At 44.4% G+C, this 13,995-nt stretch overlaps 1 protein-coding gene across 8 annotated transcripts in view; it reads right to left on the bottom strand.

Annotated features, from left to right (window-relative positions):
• Positions 1 to 13,995, bottom strand: part of ANKRD11 (ankyrin repeat domain containing 11) — a 248,442-nt gene that overhangs the window by 11,936 nt on the left and 222,511 nt on the right. For all 8 annotated transcript variants that reach the window (XM_079800360.1, XM_079800361.1, XM_079800356.1 and 5 more), the window contains 2 exons: positions 13,084 to 13,231; positions 5,980 to 12,608 (listed from right to left, as the gene is read on the bottom strand). In XM_079800360.1, coding sequence (XP_079656486.1) covers positions 5,980 to 12,608; positions 13,084 to 13,231 — 6,777 coding nt within the window. The remainder of the gene's footprint in view (positions 1 to 5,979; positions 12,609 to 13,083; positions 13,232 to 13,995) is intronic.

Below are 13,995 nucleotides of genomic sequence, written 5' to 3' on the forward strand. Positions count from 1 at the left end.
CTCTCTTACTCATTTTTCTTTTCTTTTTTCTTACTGCTCTTCTCCCAAGTTCAGATTCACACTCTTTTTTTTTGTTGTTGTTCTTTCTTTTTACTCTCCCTCTTCCACTCCTATTCCCTAATTTGGCTTTCTCTGGTGGTTACCTTTATTGGAGGTTATTAATATCGTGAATACAATTCTGTTTAGTGCCTTGTGTGTTGTGCCTGGTTGTGTTGTATTTTGTACCTTTAAATCAACGCCGGAGAGAGAGAACTATATAACCAGACATCCGGAGAAGAGAGACCATGGGGAAACAAAGAATTAGCCCCCCCAGGAAAGAGAAGCAGGCATCACCAGAAAAGGAAGTAAACGAACTAGAGGCAAACAACCTATCAGAGAAAGAATTCAGAGAAATGGTCATAAGGTGGCTGAAAAGGATGGAAGACAAATTCGACAATATGAGTAAGAACCAAGAGGAAATGAAGAAGAACCAAGAAGAAATGAAAAATGACATCGCTGCTGTAAAGAACTCAATAGAAAGCATCAAGAGCAGACTAGAAGAAGCAGAGGACCGCATAAGTGAGCTAGAAGACAAGATGGAAAAAAATACCCAATTACAACAGCTTCTAGAAACAAAAATTAGAAAGCATGAGGAGAGCCTAAGGGAACTTCGGGATAACACAAAACAAAACAACATAAGGATAATAGGGGTACCAGAAGGAAAGGAAACGGAGCAAGGAATAGAAAACCTGTTAGAAGAAATAATAACAGAAAACTCCCTTGATATAGGGAAGAAAAAACTCACACAAATCCAAGAAGCTCACAGAGTTCCAAGCAAAATGAACCCCAAAAGACCGACGCCAAGGCACATTATAATTAAGTTGGCAAACACCAACGACAAAGTAAGAATCTTAAAAGCAGCCAGAGAGAGACAGACAGTTACATACAAAGGAACCCCCATCAGACTAGCAACTGATTTCTCAACAGAAACTCATCAAGCCAGAAGGGAATGGAATGAAATATACAAAGTCATGCAAAGGAAGGGTCTCAATCCAAGAATACTGTACCCAGCAAGGCTATCAATCAAAATTGAAGGTGAAATCAGGAGCTTCAGAGACAAAAAAGGGCTAAGGGAGTTTATCACCACCAAACCAGCAATGAAAGAAATGCTAAAGGGTCTGCTGTAAAAAAAAAAAAAAAGAAAGAAAGAAAGAAAGAAAGAAAGAAATAGGAAGCAAAGAAGGAACACAGGGGTATAGAATAAAAATGGTGACAAATAAGTGCCTATCAATAATAACTTTAAATGTAAATGGATTGAATGCCCCAATCAAAAGACACAGGGTAACAGATTGGATAAGAAAACAAAACCCATATATCTGCTGTCTACAGGAAACCCACCTCAAAAAAAATGACGCATACAGACTGAGAGTAAAGGGATGGAAAAAGGTTTTCCAGGCGAATGGAAATGAAAAAAAAGCTGGGGTAGCAATACTTATATCTGACAAATTAGATCTCAAAGTGAAGGACATAACAAGAGATAATGAAGGCCACTTCATAATACTAAAAGGAGAAATCCAACAAGAAGAAATAACTCTGGTAAACATATATGCACCCAACACAGGAGCACCAAGATACATTAAAAAACTCCTGGAAGATATCAAAGGAGAGATTGACAGCAATACAATTATAGTAGGAGACTTCAATACCCCACTATCACCATTGGACAAATCCTCTAAACAAAAAATCAGCAAAGAAACATCAATCCTAAATGACTCACTAGACCAGATGGAATTAATCGACATCTTCAGAACATTTCATCCCAAAGCCACAGAATATACATTCTTCTCAAGTGCACATGGGACATTTTCAAAGATAGACCATATGTTAGGACATAGGCAAAGTCTCTCCAAATTCAAGAAGATAGAAATCATATCAAGCTTCTTCTCAGATCACAGTGGCATAAAACTGGAAATCAACTACAATAAAAACAACCCAAAGAAATCAAACACATGGAGACTAAACAGCATGCTATTAAACCATGACTGGGTTACCAAAGACATCAAGGAAGAAATAAAAAACATCATGGCAACAAATGACAATGAAAACACAACAATCCAAAATCTATGGGACACAGCGAAAGCAGTCCTGAGAGGGAAGTTCATAGCTCTACAAGCCTACTGCAAAAAACAAGAAACAATGGTAATAAATTACCTAACCAAACAACTCAAAGAGTTAGAGAGAGAGCAACAAGAAAAGCCCAGTGTAAGCAGAAGGAAAGAAATAATAAAGATCAGAGCGGAGATAAACGACATAGAGACCAAAGAAACAATACAAAAGATCAACAAAACCAAGAGCTGGTTCTTTGAAAAGATAAACAAGATTGATGGACCTCTAGCCAGGCTCGCCAAGAAGCAAAGAGAGAGGACCCAAATAAACAAAATCAGAAATGAAAGAGGTGAAATAACAACAGACCCTGACGAAATACACAGGATTGTTACAAAATACTACGAACAACTCTATTCCAACAAACTGGACAACCTGGAGGAAATGGACATATTCCTAGACAAATACAACCTTCCAAAACTCAATCAGGAAGAATCTAAACAGCTCAATAGCCCAATAACTATGGACGAAATTGAAGCAGTCATCAAAAAGCTTCCGGCAAACAAAAGCCCGGGGCCAGACGGCTTCACAGGAGAGTTTTACCAAACTTTCAAGGAAGAACTAAAACCTATCCTCCTCAGACTATTCCAAAAAATTCAAGAGGAAGGAACACTTCCAGGCTCCTTCTATGAAGCCAGCATCACCCTAATACCAAAACCAGATAAAGACAACACAATGAAAGAGAATTACAGACCAATATCCCTCATGAACATAGATGCCAAAATCCTCAACAAAATCCTAGCAAATCGGCTCCAGCAATACATCAGAAAGATCATACATCATGACCAAGTAGGATTTATCCCAGGAATGCAAGGATGGTACAATATCCGCAAATCAATAAATGTGATACATCACATAAACAAATTGAGAGATAAAAATCACATAGTCATATCAATTGATGCAGAAAAAGCATTTGACAAAATCCAACACCCTTTCTTGATAAAAACTCTCAACAAGGTGGGAATAGAAGGATCATACCTCAACATAATAAAAGCTATATATGATAAACCAACAGCAAACATCATACTCAATGGGCAAAAACTAAAACCATTTCCCCTAAGAACAGGAACAAGACAGGGATGCCCACTCTCACCACTCCTGTTTGACATAGTACTGGAAGTATTAGCTACCGCAATTAGGCAAGAAGAAGAAATTAGAGGCATCCAAATTGGAAAAGAAGAAGTGAAGCTGTCCTTATTTGCAGATGACATGATATTGTACGTAAAAAACCCAAAAGATTCCATCAAAAAACTAATAGACTTAATAAATGAATTCGGCAATGTAGCGGGATACAAAATTAACGCCAAGAAATCTATGGCATTTCTATACACCAATAGTGAACTTAAAGAAAAAGAGACTAAAAAAGAAATCCCATTTACCATCGCACCAAAAAAATTAAGATACCTAGGAATAAACTTAACTAAGGAGGTAAAAGACCTATACGCGGAAAACTACAGGACACTGAAAAAAGAGATAGAGGAAGACGTAAACAGATGGAAGAACATACCATGTTCATGGATTGGTAGAATCAACATCATTAAAATGTCCATACTACCCAAAGCAATCTACAGATTCAATGCACTCCCCATCAAAATACCAACAGCATATTTCACAGACCTAGAAAGAACTCTCCAAAAATTCATCTGGAATAAAAAAAGACCCCGAATAGCCGCAGCAATCCTTAGAAAGAAGAATAAAGTAGGAGGGATCTCAATACCAGATTTCAAGCTGTATTACAAAGCCACTGTTCTCAAAACTGCCTGGTACTGGCACAAGAACAGACATATAGATCAATGGAACAGAATAGAGAATCCAGATATCGACCCAAACCACTACGCTCAATTAATATTTGACAAAGGAGGCATGAACATACAATGGAATCAAGACAGTCTCTTCAATAAATGGTGTTGGGAAAATTGGACACACACATGCAAAAAAATGAAACTAGATCACCAACTTACACCATACACAAAAATAAACTCAAAATGGATACAGGACTTAAACATAAGACGGGAAACCATAAAAATACTAGAGGAATCCACAGGCAACAAAATCTCAGACATATGCCAAAAGAACTTTTTCACTGACACTGCCCCTAGGGCAATGGAAGCTAAAGAGAAAATTAACAAATGGGACTACATCAAAATAAAAAGCTTTTTTACAGCAAAAGAAACCATCAACAAAACAACAAGAAAGCCCACTGCATGGGAGAACATATTTGCAAATGCTAGCACTGATAAAGGTTTAATCTCCAACATCTACAGGCAGCTTATGCAACTTAATAAAAGGAAGATAAATGATCCAATAAAAAAATGGGCAACGGACCTAAACAGAATATTTTCAAAAGAAGACAGAAGGAAGGCCAAGAGACACATGAAAACATGCTCAAAGTCACTTATTATCCGAGAGATGCAAATCAAAACAACAATGAGGTACCATCTCACACCTGTCAGAATGGCTATCATCAACAAATCAACAAACGACAAGTGTTGGCGAGGATGCGGAGAAAAAGGAACCCTCGTGCACTGCTGGTGGGAATGCAGACTGGTGCAGCCACTGTGGAGAACAGTATGGAGTTTCCTCAAAAAACTGAAAATGGAACTCCCATTTGACCCAGTAATCCCACTCCTGGGAATATATCCAAAGAAACTAGAAACACAAATCAGAAAAGATATATGCACCCCCATGTTCATAGAAGCACAATTTACAATAGCTAAGATTTGGAAACAGCCTAGGTGCCCGTCAGCAGATGACTGGATCAGAAAACGGTGGTACATCTACACAATGGAATACTATGCTGCCATAAAAAAGAAGGAATTCTCATCATTTGCAGCAACCTGGATGGAATTGGAGAATATTATACTAAGTGAAATAAGCCAGTCAATGAAAGAAAAATACCACATGATCTCACTCATTTATGGATAATAAAGAACATTATAAACTGATGAACAAAAAGATAGTTACAGAGACATTAAAGCAACAAATAGACTTTCAAATTACAGGGGGAAAGTTAGGGAGAGGGGGGGTAGATAAGAAATCAAACGAAGGACTTGTATGCATGCATATAAGCATAAACAATGGACGCAAAACTCTGGGGGGTGAGGGCATGTGTGGGGGTGGGGTGGGGGGGTAATGGTAAGATATGTACACATATAATACCTCAATAAAAAAAAAAATCTTAAAAAAAAAAAAAGAAAACAGAGAAAGAAATGCAAGAATGGAATGAAGAAAGTCAGGAACTTCAAAGGCCAATGTTGGTACTACTAAAAGTGAGCTGGAGAGTGGATTCTTCAGTGACTATCTGTGGCGATGGAATAAATTTTTCATGAGAGGACTAGTAAATTAAGAACTTTTATGTGGAAAAAAAAAAAAGGAGTTGAAAGGAGGCACGGAGATACAGAAAGGGGGAATGCTGTGCAGGTGTGTCCAACATGGAGGTGGGGGCCTTGGTCAGCAAAACATTGAGGAGACCAGGGACTGAGCAGCACCAGGGTTGGCTCTAGTTGGAGATATGCAGGGTGCGGCCACAGCAGACAGGGAGCTGACAGTCAAGAGGGCGTGGGCATGGACCCAAGGGCACTCACTGACCCAGTCAGGCACTGGATGGGGAGATGACATAGGAAAAATGATGAATGACAAAGAGGAAATTGGATCTCCTGACCCAGAGGGATAGTATCAACATGGACATCCATGTTGGAGGGTGGTCCCCAGGATGGCACACCTACTCCAAGCTCTGGCATCCCAACAGTTTGGCATTTGCATTTAGACATACAGTAAACAGGGTCCTGACCTGTCGACTGGCACCCTTGGGGGCTGGGGCTCCATCTTGGCACTCACCACTGGGATGTGCAGCTTGCTGAGCGGTTTGCCATCTAGGAGGTAGGAGCCTGTATAGGTGACATACTCAGCGTAGCACTGGGGTGCCTGTGGGGTGATGTAGCAGAGGATCTTTCGCTTCTCCTCAATCTTCTTCCTGATCTGTAAGTATTCAAAGTACGGGTTGGATCTGTCACTGTGGTAGGGCTCTATATCATCCAGCTTTATGGCATCGACGATGGCGGCCAGTGTCTGCTGGATCACCTCCCGTGTCTGCTGTGTGGATGTGTTCATTTGCTGCTGCAGCTGCTGGCTGGAACGTTGAAAACGGCGTTTGCGTGGGTGCTGGGCCTGGGGGTCCTCCTCCTCAGAGCATCGGCCCTTCGCTCTGGGGGTTGGGGCAGGGGCAGGTTCCTTCTCAGAGGGAGGTGAGCTCTGCTTGTTCTGGTTGGCCAACATCTGAGCCCGGTTCCTGGTCATGCGCTGGGGGATCTCCTCCACTTTGGGGGCTTTTGGGGCTTCGGCTGTGGGTCTGGGTTCTGGTTCTGTAGTTTCAGTCTGGATGCTTCCTGAAGGCCCCTCAAGCCCAGCACTGTCATGGGGGCCAGCCCCGTTCACCACCTGTGCCTGTGCAGGGCTGTCCCCAGGGGGCTCAGGTGTGCCGTGGGATGCTGCCAAGGGGTCTGGGACCTCTACCTCCTCGTCTCCACTACCTAGTGGATGCTGCTCTGGGGGCGCTGGTGTGAGCCCCAGGCTGGAGTCGGAGGCCTCAGGGGCCCTCCCCTCTGACACAGCCTCGGCTTCCACTGTGGTTTCCAGAATCATGTCCTGCTTTGGCCCCTCTGAGGGCAAGGGCTCAGGCTCAGGCTCGGCAGGGAGCCGGGTAGCTGCCTGATCAGGAGACAGCACAAGCTGTTCCTCAGCAGCTGATGCAGCCACATCCCCACCGTTCAGGACCACAGGAGCCCCTGCAGGGGTATTTTCTGGAGGAACAAGAGTACTCTCTTCTACAGGTTCTGTTTCGACATCAGAAACATCTTTAGTTTGCAGAGGAAGCTCTGGCAGTGAGAAGGGCCCCAAGTCCAGGTCGTCCTCAGAGTTGGGGAAGGCATCAGGCCAGGGCACTGGATCAACCTGTCCAAGGGCAGATAGACTGTGGCCATTTTCCAGGAAGGTATTTTCCAGAGAACTCAGAGCCTCCACCTGAGTCACGGTGGTCACACACGCAGGCTCTGGGGGCACATCAGGGGCCGCTTCAGGAAGCGACTTGCAGTTATTAAAGAAGGACTCCAGCCTGGAGGAAGGGGCGAAAGGGGCTGGTTCTTCTGCAGTGGAGATGGCAGCTGGGATTGCTTCTGCCGAGGCATCTTTAACTTCCTCAAGTCCTGGCTCAGGGACTGACAGAGGATATGGGACAGGGGAGACCGGGTAAGGGGGCTCTGTGGTGCTGAAGGGCACAGGTGCAGCAGGGTGGAGGGACTCGGCAGGGCAGAAATGTTTTGGGGACTCTGAGAATCTCTGTGGAGACTTAAGCATAAGGTCCGATCCCATGGGCCAGCTGACCGGGTTTTCAGGGGCACTCCCAATTAGGCTAGAAGAGAGGCCCTGCTCCGAGGTAGCGGGATGAGCCCACTCAACCGGCTCCTCTGTGATTACTGTGCTGAAGGGGCCCTCATCCAGGGGCTCCAGGTAGCTGGGCTCTGGGGGGATGATGGCAGCGGTGGCCTGCTGGTCCTCTGTGGCATCCAGGGGAATGCCCAAGTCAGGGGGAAGGGTCCCCTCCATGGATGGGGCCAACAGCTCATCTCTGTGCGAAGTGGGGGACTTTGCTTGTAAACCAGAAAAGGCACCCTCTGGAGAGGGGGTGGTGGTGACCACGGCTGTGGGTGGGCAGTGCAGAGTGTCCACCTTGGGGGAGGGGATGCCATAGTCTGGGGAGTAGTACGCCGGAGATAAGCAGGCAAACTTCTCCGAAGGACCTGGGGGCACAAGGGCCTTCTCCTCCAAGTGCTGCCCTGGTGAGTCGTAACTGGATGCAGTAGGGACACTCTGCTGTCTGAACAGCTTGTCTCCAATGCTGAATTCTTCTTCAGGAGTCCTCCTGATATCAACAGAGACCGAGCGATAAAGGTTTGTGCACAGAGGCCTTGTAGGCGTCTGGCTTGGGGTTTCCGAAATCCCGCTCCCTGCAACCGAGTATCTATCAAAGAAGGAGGGGGAGCAAGCGCTGGCAGCTGTGCTAGAGACGGGCGGGGGGTCTGTGCAGTCAAATATGAGGTCAGGATAGTCGTCAGCACTGCAGGATGGGGTCCTGGGCGTGTGCATCGCCTCCTCGTAGCTGGGGCCAGACACCACAGATGCGGGGGTGGGCACCCCGGTGGGCCGATTCTGGTCAGGCCTGGGAGAAGCGGGCAAGACCTCTTTCATATGAGGTCCTGCCAACCAGTCTCTGGAGTCCACAGCTGGTCCTGGGTGGGGCTTATTCTCAGGGACTGGTGGAACAGGAGCCAACTCCTTGAGCTTTTTGTCTTTAAGGGCAGGGTCCAGCCCCAGTGGCTTCTTTGGAGGGATATCCAGACTCTTCTTGCGCATGTCCTCACCTGGCTTCACCCTCTCCTTGAGCTTAGGGTCTCCAGACCTGTGCCTCATCTTCTCCATCTGTTTCATTCTTTCTTTGTGCCGTTTGTGGCGTTCTTCAATCTCCAGATCTTTCTGGGAAAGCATTCTCTCGAAGCTGGTCATCATTAGATCACCATCTCCCAGAAGCTTCTCTCTGGGCCTGACATCTTTCTTGCCTGGGTCTTTAGACAGTGGTAACTTATCATTTCCATTGCTGATCTTTACAGAGTCACCTTTTTCTTTATCTAAAGTTTCCTTGAATTTATCCTTTAGTTTGGTCTCACTGAGTTTCAGGCTTTCATCCTTGGTTTTATCTTTAAAGGAACTTAGAGGACTGTCCTTGTCTTTGACTGCAGGTTTGTGCTCATCCTTGTGATGTCTCAGGAGCCCTTCACTGTGCTTGTCCCTGTGTCTCTCCTTCTCATCTCTCCACTTCTCTCGATGCTTCTCTCGTCTCTTCCTCTCTTTTAGGATACTGATTGCACTAGATCCATAAGGCTTTAGTTCCTTTTCTATTTTCTTGGAAGGTTCTCTTTCAGAATCATTTTTATCTTTCTTTTCTGTAGAAAACAACTCAATGGTTTTATCTAATTCATCTTCTATGTCAGTTTTTGTACTGTAAGAAATACCATAAGCATCAGCATCCAAGAAATCCTTTTCATACTGGTTGGAGTCCTTTCTGCTGCCAATGTCCTTGTAATCATCATTTTTTTCTTTTTTTTCAGACTTTTCTTTTTTGCCCCTCTCTCGATCATGGCTTTTCTTGGATGAGGATGAAGAGTGCCTATGCCTTTCTTTCTCCTTCAGCTTCTCCTGTGGGCAGTTCTCCTTGACTCTCTCCTCTAGAGGCTCTGTGAAAGACACCTCCAGGAGGGCACTCAGGCCCGGGTCCTGCCCTCGGTCCGTGAAGCTGTCAGAGGACACCTCACTAATCTTGTCATTAGAATCTTCTCTGTATTCATGCAGAGCTTCTTCCTCCAACTTTTCCAGCAGGCTCTTCTCCGCCTCAGTACTTTTCGACACCTTCCTCTCTCTGCAGTGCTCCTTGTCTGGCCTCTCCCTGTGCCTGCTCTTGGCCTTGTCTTCTGCAGAGGGCTTCTTCTCCACCTTCTCGGAGGGCTTCTGTTTGTTTTTCTTTTCCTGAATAGAATCAACTGAGGTTCGGTCTTTCCTGTCCTTATATTTTTCTGTCGACTCTTTATCCTTCTTCTCTTTGTGCTTTTCAAAGACTTTTTCTTTCTTGTCTTTCACCCCTTCTGTGGTTCCTTTTTCCTTTTTCTTTTCTTTAAGTTCTTTCTCTTTCTGCTTCTCTAAGTGCTGCCTGTCAACAGAGTGCTTCCGGTGTCTATCAGAGGGGTATGGCTCCCTCCCATCATCTTTTTCCTGAAGGCTGTCCGCCCTCTGCATTTCACTGGCCTCTCCAATTTTGAATCCACTTGCTGTATAATCATCTTTTTCATCTTCGCTTTCATCTGTGAATATATCAGCAATATACCAGCTTTTCTCTTTGCCCTTTTTCTCATCTTTTTTTTCAGAGAAGTCTTCTGAGATGATTCCAGGGAAACTCTTCTCCTTTTTTTCTTTAATTTGGTCAAGAGATGTTTTTCTTTCCTTGTCTTTGCTATGTATATCTTTATGTTTTTCTTTAGTATCTTTTTTCTCTTTAAAACATTTATCAAATTCTTTGTCCTTCTGACATTTTTCAAGGATAGACTTTTCACTTTTATCTTTGTCACTGGACTTATCTTTATATTTTTCTAATTTTATTTTTTCCTTCTTCTCCTTCTCAAGGCCGTCTTTCTTCTCCTTCTCTCTCACTGAATGATGCCTTTCCCAAGGCTCCAGACTCTTCCCAAAGTCACAGTCAGACCTGTCCTTGAATACACTTTCACAACTATATTCCTTCAGGTCCTCCCTGTACGCCTCCTCGGCCTTCACTCTGCCATCTTTCCGCTCCTTGGTGCTCTCAAGAGGGTCCTTCCTGTCCCTGCAGATGTCGCTCAGATCTCTGTCCTTTCTGTCTCGCCCGCATTCAGCAGACTCTCTCCTTTTTTTGTCCTTTTCTGAAAGATAGCTGGGGATATTTTTATGCTTTTCAATGGGGTCTTTTCTCTTCTCAGAGTTTTTATCCAGATAGTCCCTGTCTTTCTTCCTAAAGAAAGCATCTTTGTCGCTCCGTTTTTCACTGTAGTCTCGCTTCTCCCGGCTTTTGTTTTCCCGCTTCTTCTCCTTACTGTCCTCTTTCACCGTTTCCAAGATCAGCCTGGCCACAGAGTCATTTTTAATGTCCCTATAGTCTGTCACTGGAGAATCCCAACTATCTTCCCCTTTGAAATCAAAGGATGAATCAGACAAGTCAGAAAACCACCGATCTTGTTGATCATCAGAAAGGCTAAATTTGGTGTCTTCATTCTCCAGAAACTGACTTTTGTTACAATAGTCATCAAAAGCAGAATCTTCCCTGTAAATTTTTTCTTTTTTGGGCTTTTCTTTATCTTCTTTGAAAGTCTTTTCCTTCTCTTTTGAAATTTTGTCCTCTTTAAAATCATTCTTTTTTTCTAATTTTGAGGGCCTGTCCTTGGACTTTTTCTTTCTTTCCTCTTTGTATAGTCTCAGTTTTTCTTCTTTTGGAGACTTTTCCTTCACTAATTTCTCCTTTTCTGCTTTATTTGAACGGTCTTTCTCTTCTCGGAAAGACCTGCTGACATCTTTGTTTGTGTCTTTGATTCTCTTGAGTGACTTTTCATCTTTGGAGACCTTTATTATGTCATCTTTAAAGAGCCATTCTTTTTCTTCTGACTTCATTTTGCTAAGCTTCTCTTCTTTCTTAAAGTGATCTCTATCGTGCTTTAATACTTTTAACTTGTTTTCAGTGGAAATGTCATTGTCTAAAAGTATAGCTTTGTCTGACCTTTGTTTGGAGTCCTCATATTCATAAGTGAAACTTTTCAATTTGAGTTCCTGACTTACTGAACACAGCCCTTTCTCCTTGTTTTTGTGTTTGTGTTTTGTTTTATGTTTCTTGACCACTTTCCCCTCCTTGTCTAGCTTGGGAATGGCACCGTCCACACTGGGGTGGAAGGAGCTCTTCTTCTCTGACAGAGTGCTCTGTAGGCTGCCCCGTTTCCTATGCTCCTGCCTCTTCCTCAGCGGCTTCAGTGACTCCACACTGGAGCCCTCAGAGGAACAGTCAGACTCACTGGTCAGTCTTGTTCTCGTGGAGTCTGATAAGGAACTGACCTCTGACCAGGCAGGAGAAGAAATGGTTTTCCAATTGTCTGTCCGCCAGTGCTTGGCATGCTGGTCTGTGTGGCTGGGGTTATGCTTCTGGGTGGCAGAGCTCCCATGAGATGAGGTGGAGGAAGCAGACAGGGAGCTGAACAGGGAGGGGTCCTTCAGCACCAGCGGGGACTCCTTAAGGCAGCCAGAGCTCCCCACCGAGTCCCCATCGTCCTCGCCGCTCTCTGAGGACTCACTCTCTGACTCGGAGGAACAGAATTTGTCACTCCTTTTCCCAAAACGCACTTCTTTGCCTTTTGTTTCTTTCTTTCGCTTCTTTTTCACTTTATTTTTTTCCTTCTGCTGCTTAGAATTAGAAGGTTCCCGTGTTTTATTACTGGGCAAAATTGTGTGTGCAGAGAGTCTCAGCTTCTCTCCTGTCCCCACAGTGACTCCAATGTCCTCCTCGTCTGATGTGTCCGACAAGATGCGGTGAGCCGCTTTCTTTGGTGCTATCGTGTTATTTTTAGTGTAACTTTTCACTTCCATTTTGGGTATAGAAATAAAACTATTTGATTTAGTCTCTTTTCTGTAATCCTTTTTCAGTAAGTGTTTGTCATCCACTGGAGGGACTCTGTCCTGCTCGTCATCCTCATCAAACTCATACTCATCCTTGACAGGGGTCACAATTTTCTGGGGCTCTGGATTCTTAGCCTTGTGCTTTAGTCCTTTTTCAAACTCAGAGTCTGTGTTATTTCCATCAACTGAACTAGAAGGTGCAAATGATGGGGCGTCTTCCTCCTCTGAGCTCTCTGTTGGAAATAAGGAGAAAGATGTCAGAGGCAGATTCAAAACACCTAAAGACATAGATGGGGGAGAGCTGTCTCAGGGATGACCTGGAGAAAGGCCTCCCCAAGCACTTGGTCACCCCTAGGATGAGAGTCCTGGAAACCCCACGGAAAGCATTTCACTTGAGTTAGTGAAATCTGAGGCCAACCATGGGCTGAAGGAAACCAAAGAGAAGTTTTTGCAAAGACAGATTGGTATCTTAGGATAAGCCTGCAGGTTTTTGGTACTGAAACCCCAGGTCCTCACAGTCCAGAATTTCCTGTAAGTGCCAGGTGTCTAGGAGGTTGGGATCTGGTGTGCTGATCTGCAGATGAAAGCCAACATTATCTCTGTTATCACAGCAGTACTGGGAGGCTTATACCCCATAGTGTCACACACCCTGTGACCCCCACACCCATGACCCCCACCCTGCACATAGTCTGATGCCCAGCCACTGACCAGTTGAGCTCTCCTCACTGGATGTGTAGGTGCCCTTGCCCAACAGGAGGTTCACCATGGTCGGGGAGTTGGCCACCTTCAGCGGTGTCTCGCCCTTTCGGTTGCTCTGCTGAGGATTTCCTCCATACCGCAGCAGCAGTTTCACCACCTACAAGACAGCAGCAGGTGCCTGAGGATGTGTTCTAAGAAACACTGACTGTGCTATAGTAATTGTGTAAAACTGTAACTTGTTCAGAACCTTGAGCTTAACCAGGGAACAACCCAAGGCAGAGGGCCAGAAGTTGGTGTGCACAGCACTTTCTGGTGGGGTCTCTAGACCTGTGCCTCTTCCACAGGAAGGACCCTAACAGAATCCTGGCACCCCTCCCAGGCTCTCTTGCAGGTAGAACAGTTTCTCCCACAGAAGACCTCGCTCATGACGAGTCGACCACTTTACTGGAATCTTTTCACATAGGATCTCCCCTTCTGCCAATGTGATGAGCTCACCATGCAACAGGGTCCAATGATCATCAAAAGGTTCTAGTAGTTCAGGGGGAAGTTTTTTTATTGGAGGAGGGTTTACATAGAGAGGAAACAAAGACCAAGCTTCTGCAAGCAGGTTTATTTTATGTTTTCATTTATTTTAGAAAATAAGATAATCTCTTCAGTGCTTTATTTTATATGGGTAAGGATGGCCAGAAACACTCAAGGTGATCTTTTAACAGCTCTGTTCAACTGTTTGTAATCAGCAACCTGGGCTGATTATATGCCAGGACAGCAGATTCACTGAACTGAAGTACAAATATTAAATTCAATCTCAACTTTAGTTCAGTCAGTCTGAGATAAGAGCATGAGAAGAATCTTTAAAAAGGACAAAACTCTTGTTACTCACATACTCTATTTTCACTCAGTAGTTACAATTTCTACTGCTCC

Source organism: Cnephaeus nilssonii, assembly GCF_951640355.1.
Source record: "Cnephaeus nilssonii genome assembly, chromosome: 20".
NCBI lineage: Eukaryota > Metazoa > Chordata > Mammalia > Chiroptera > Vespertilionidae > Cnephaeus > Cnephaeus nilssonii.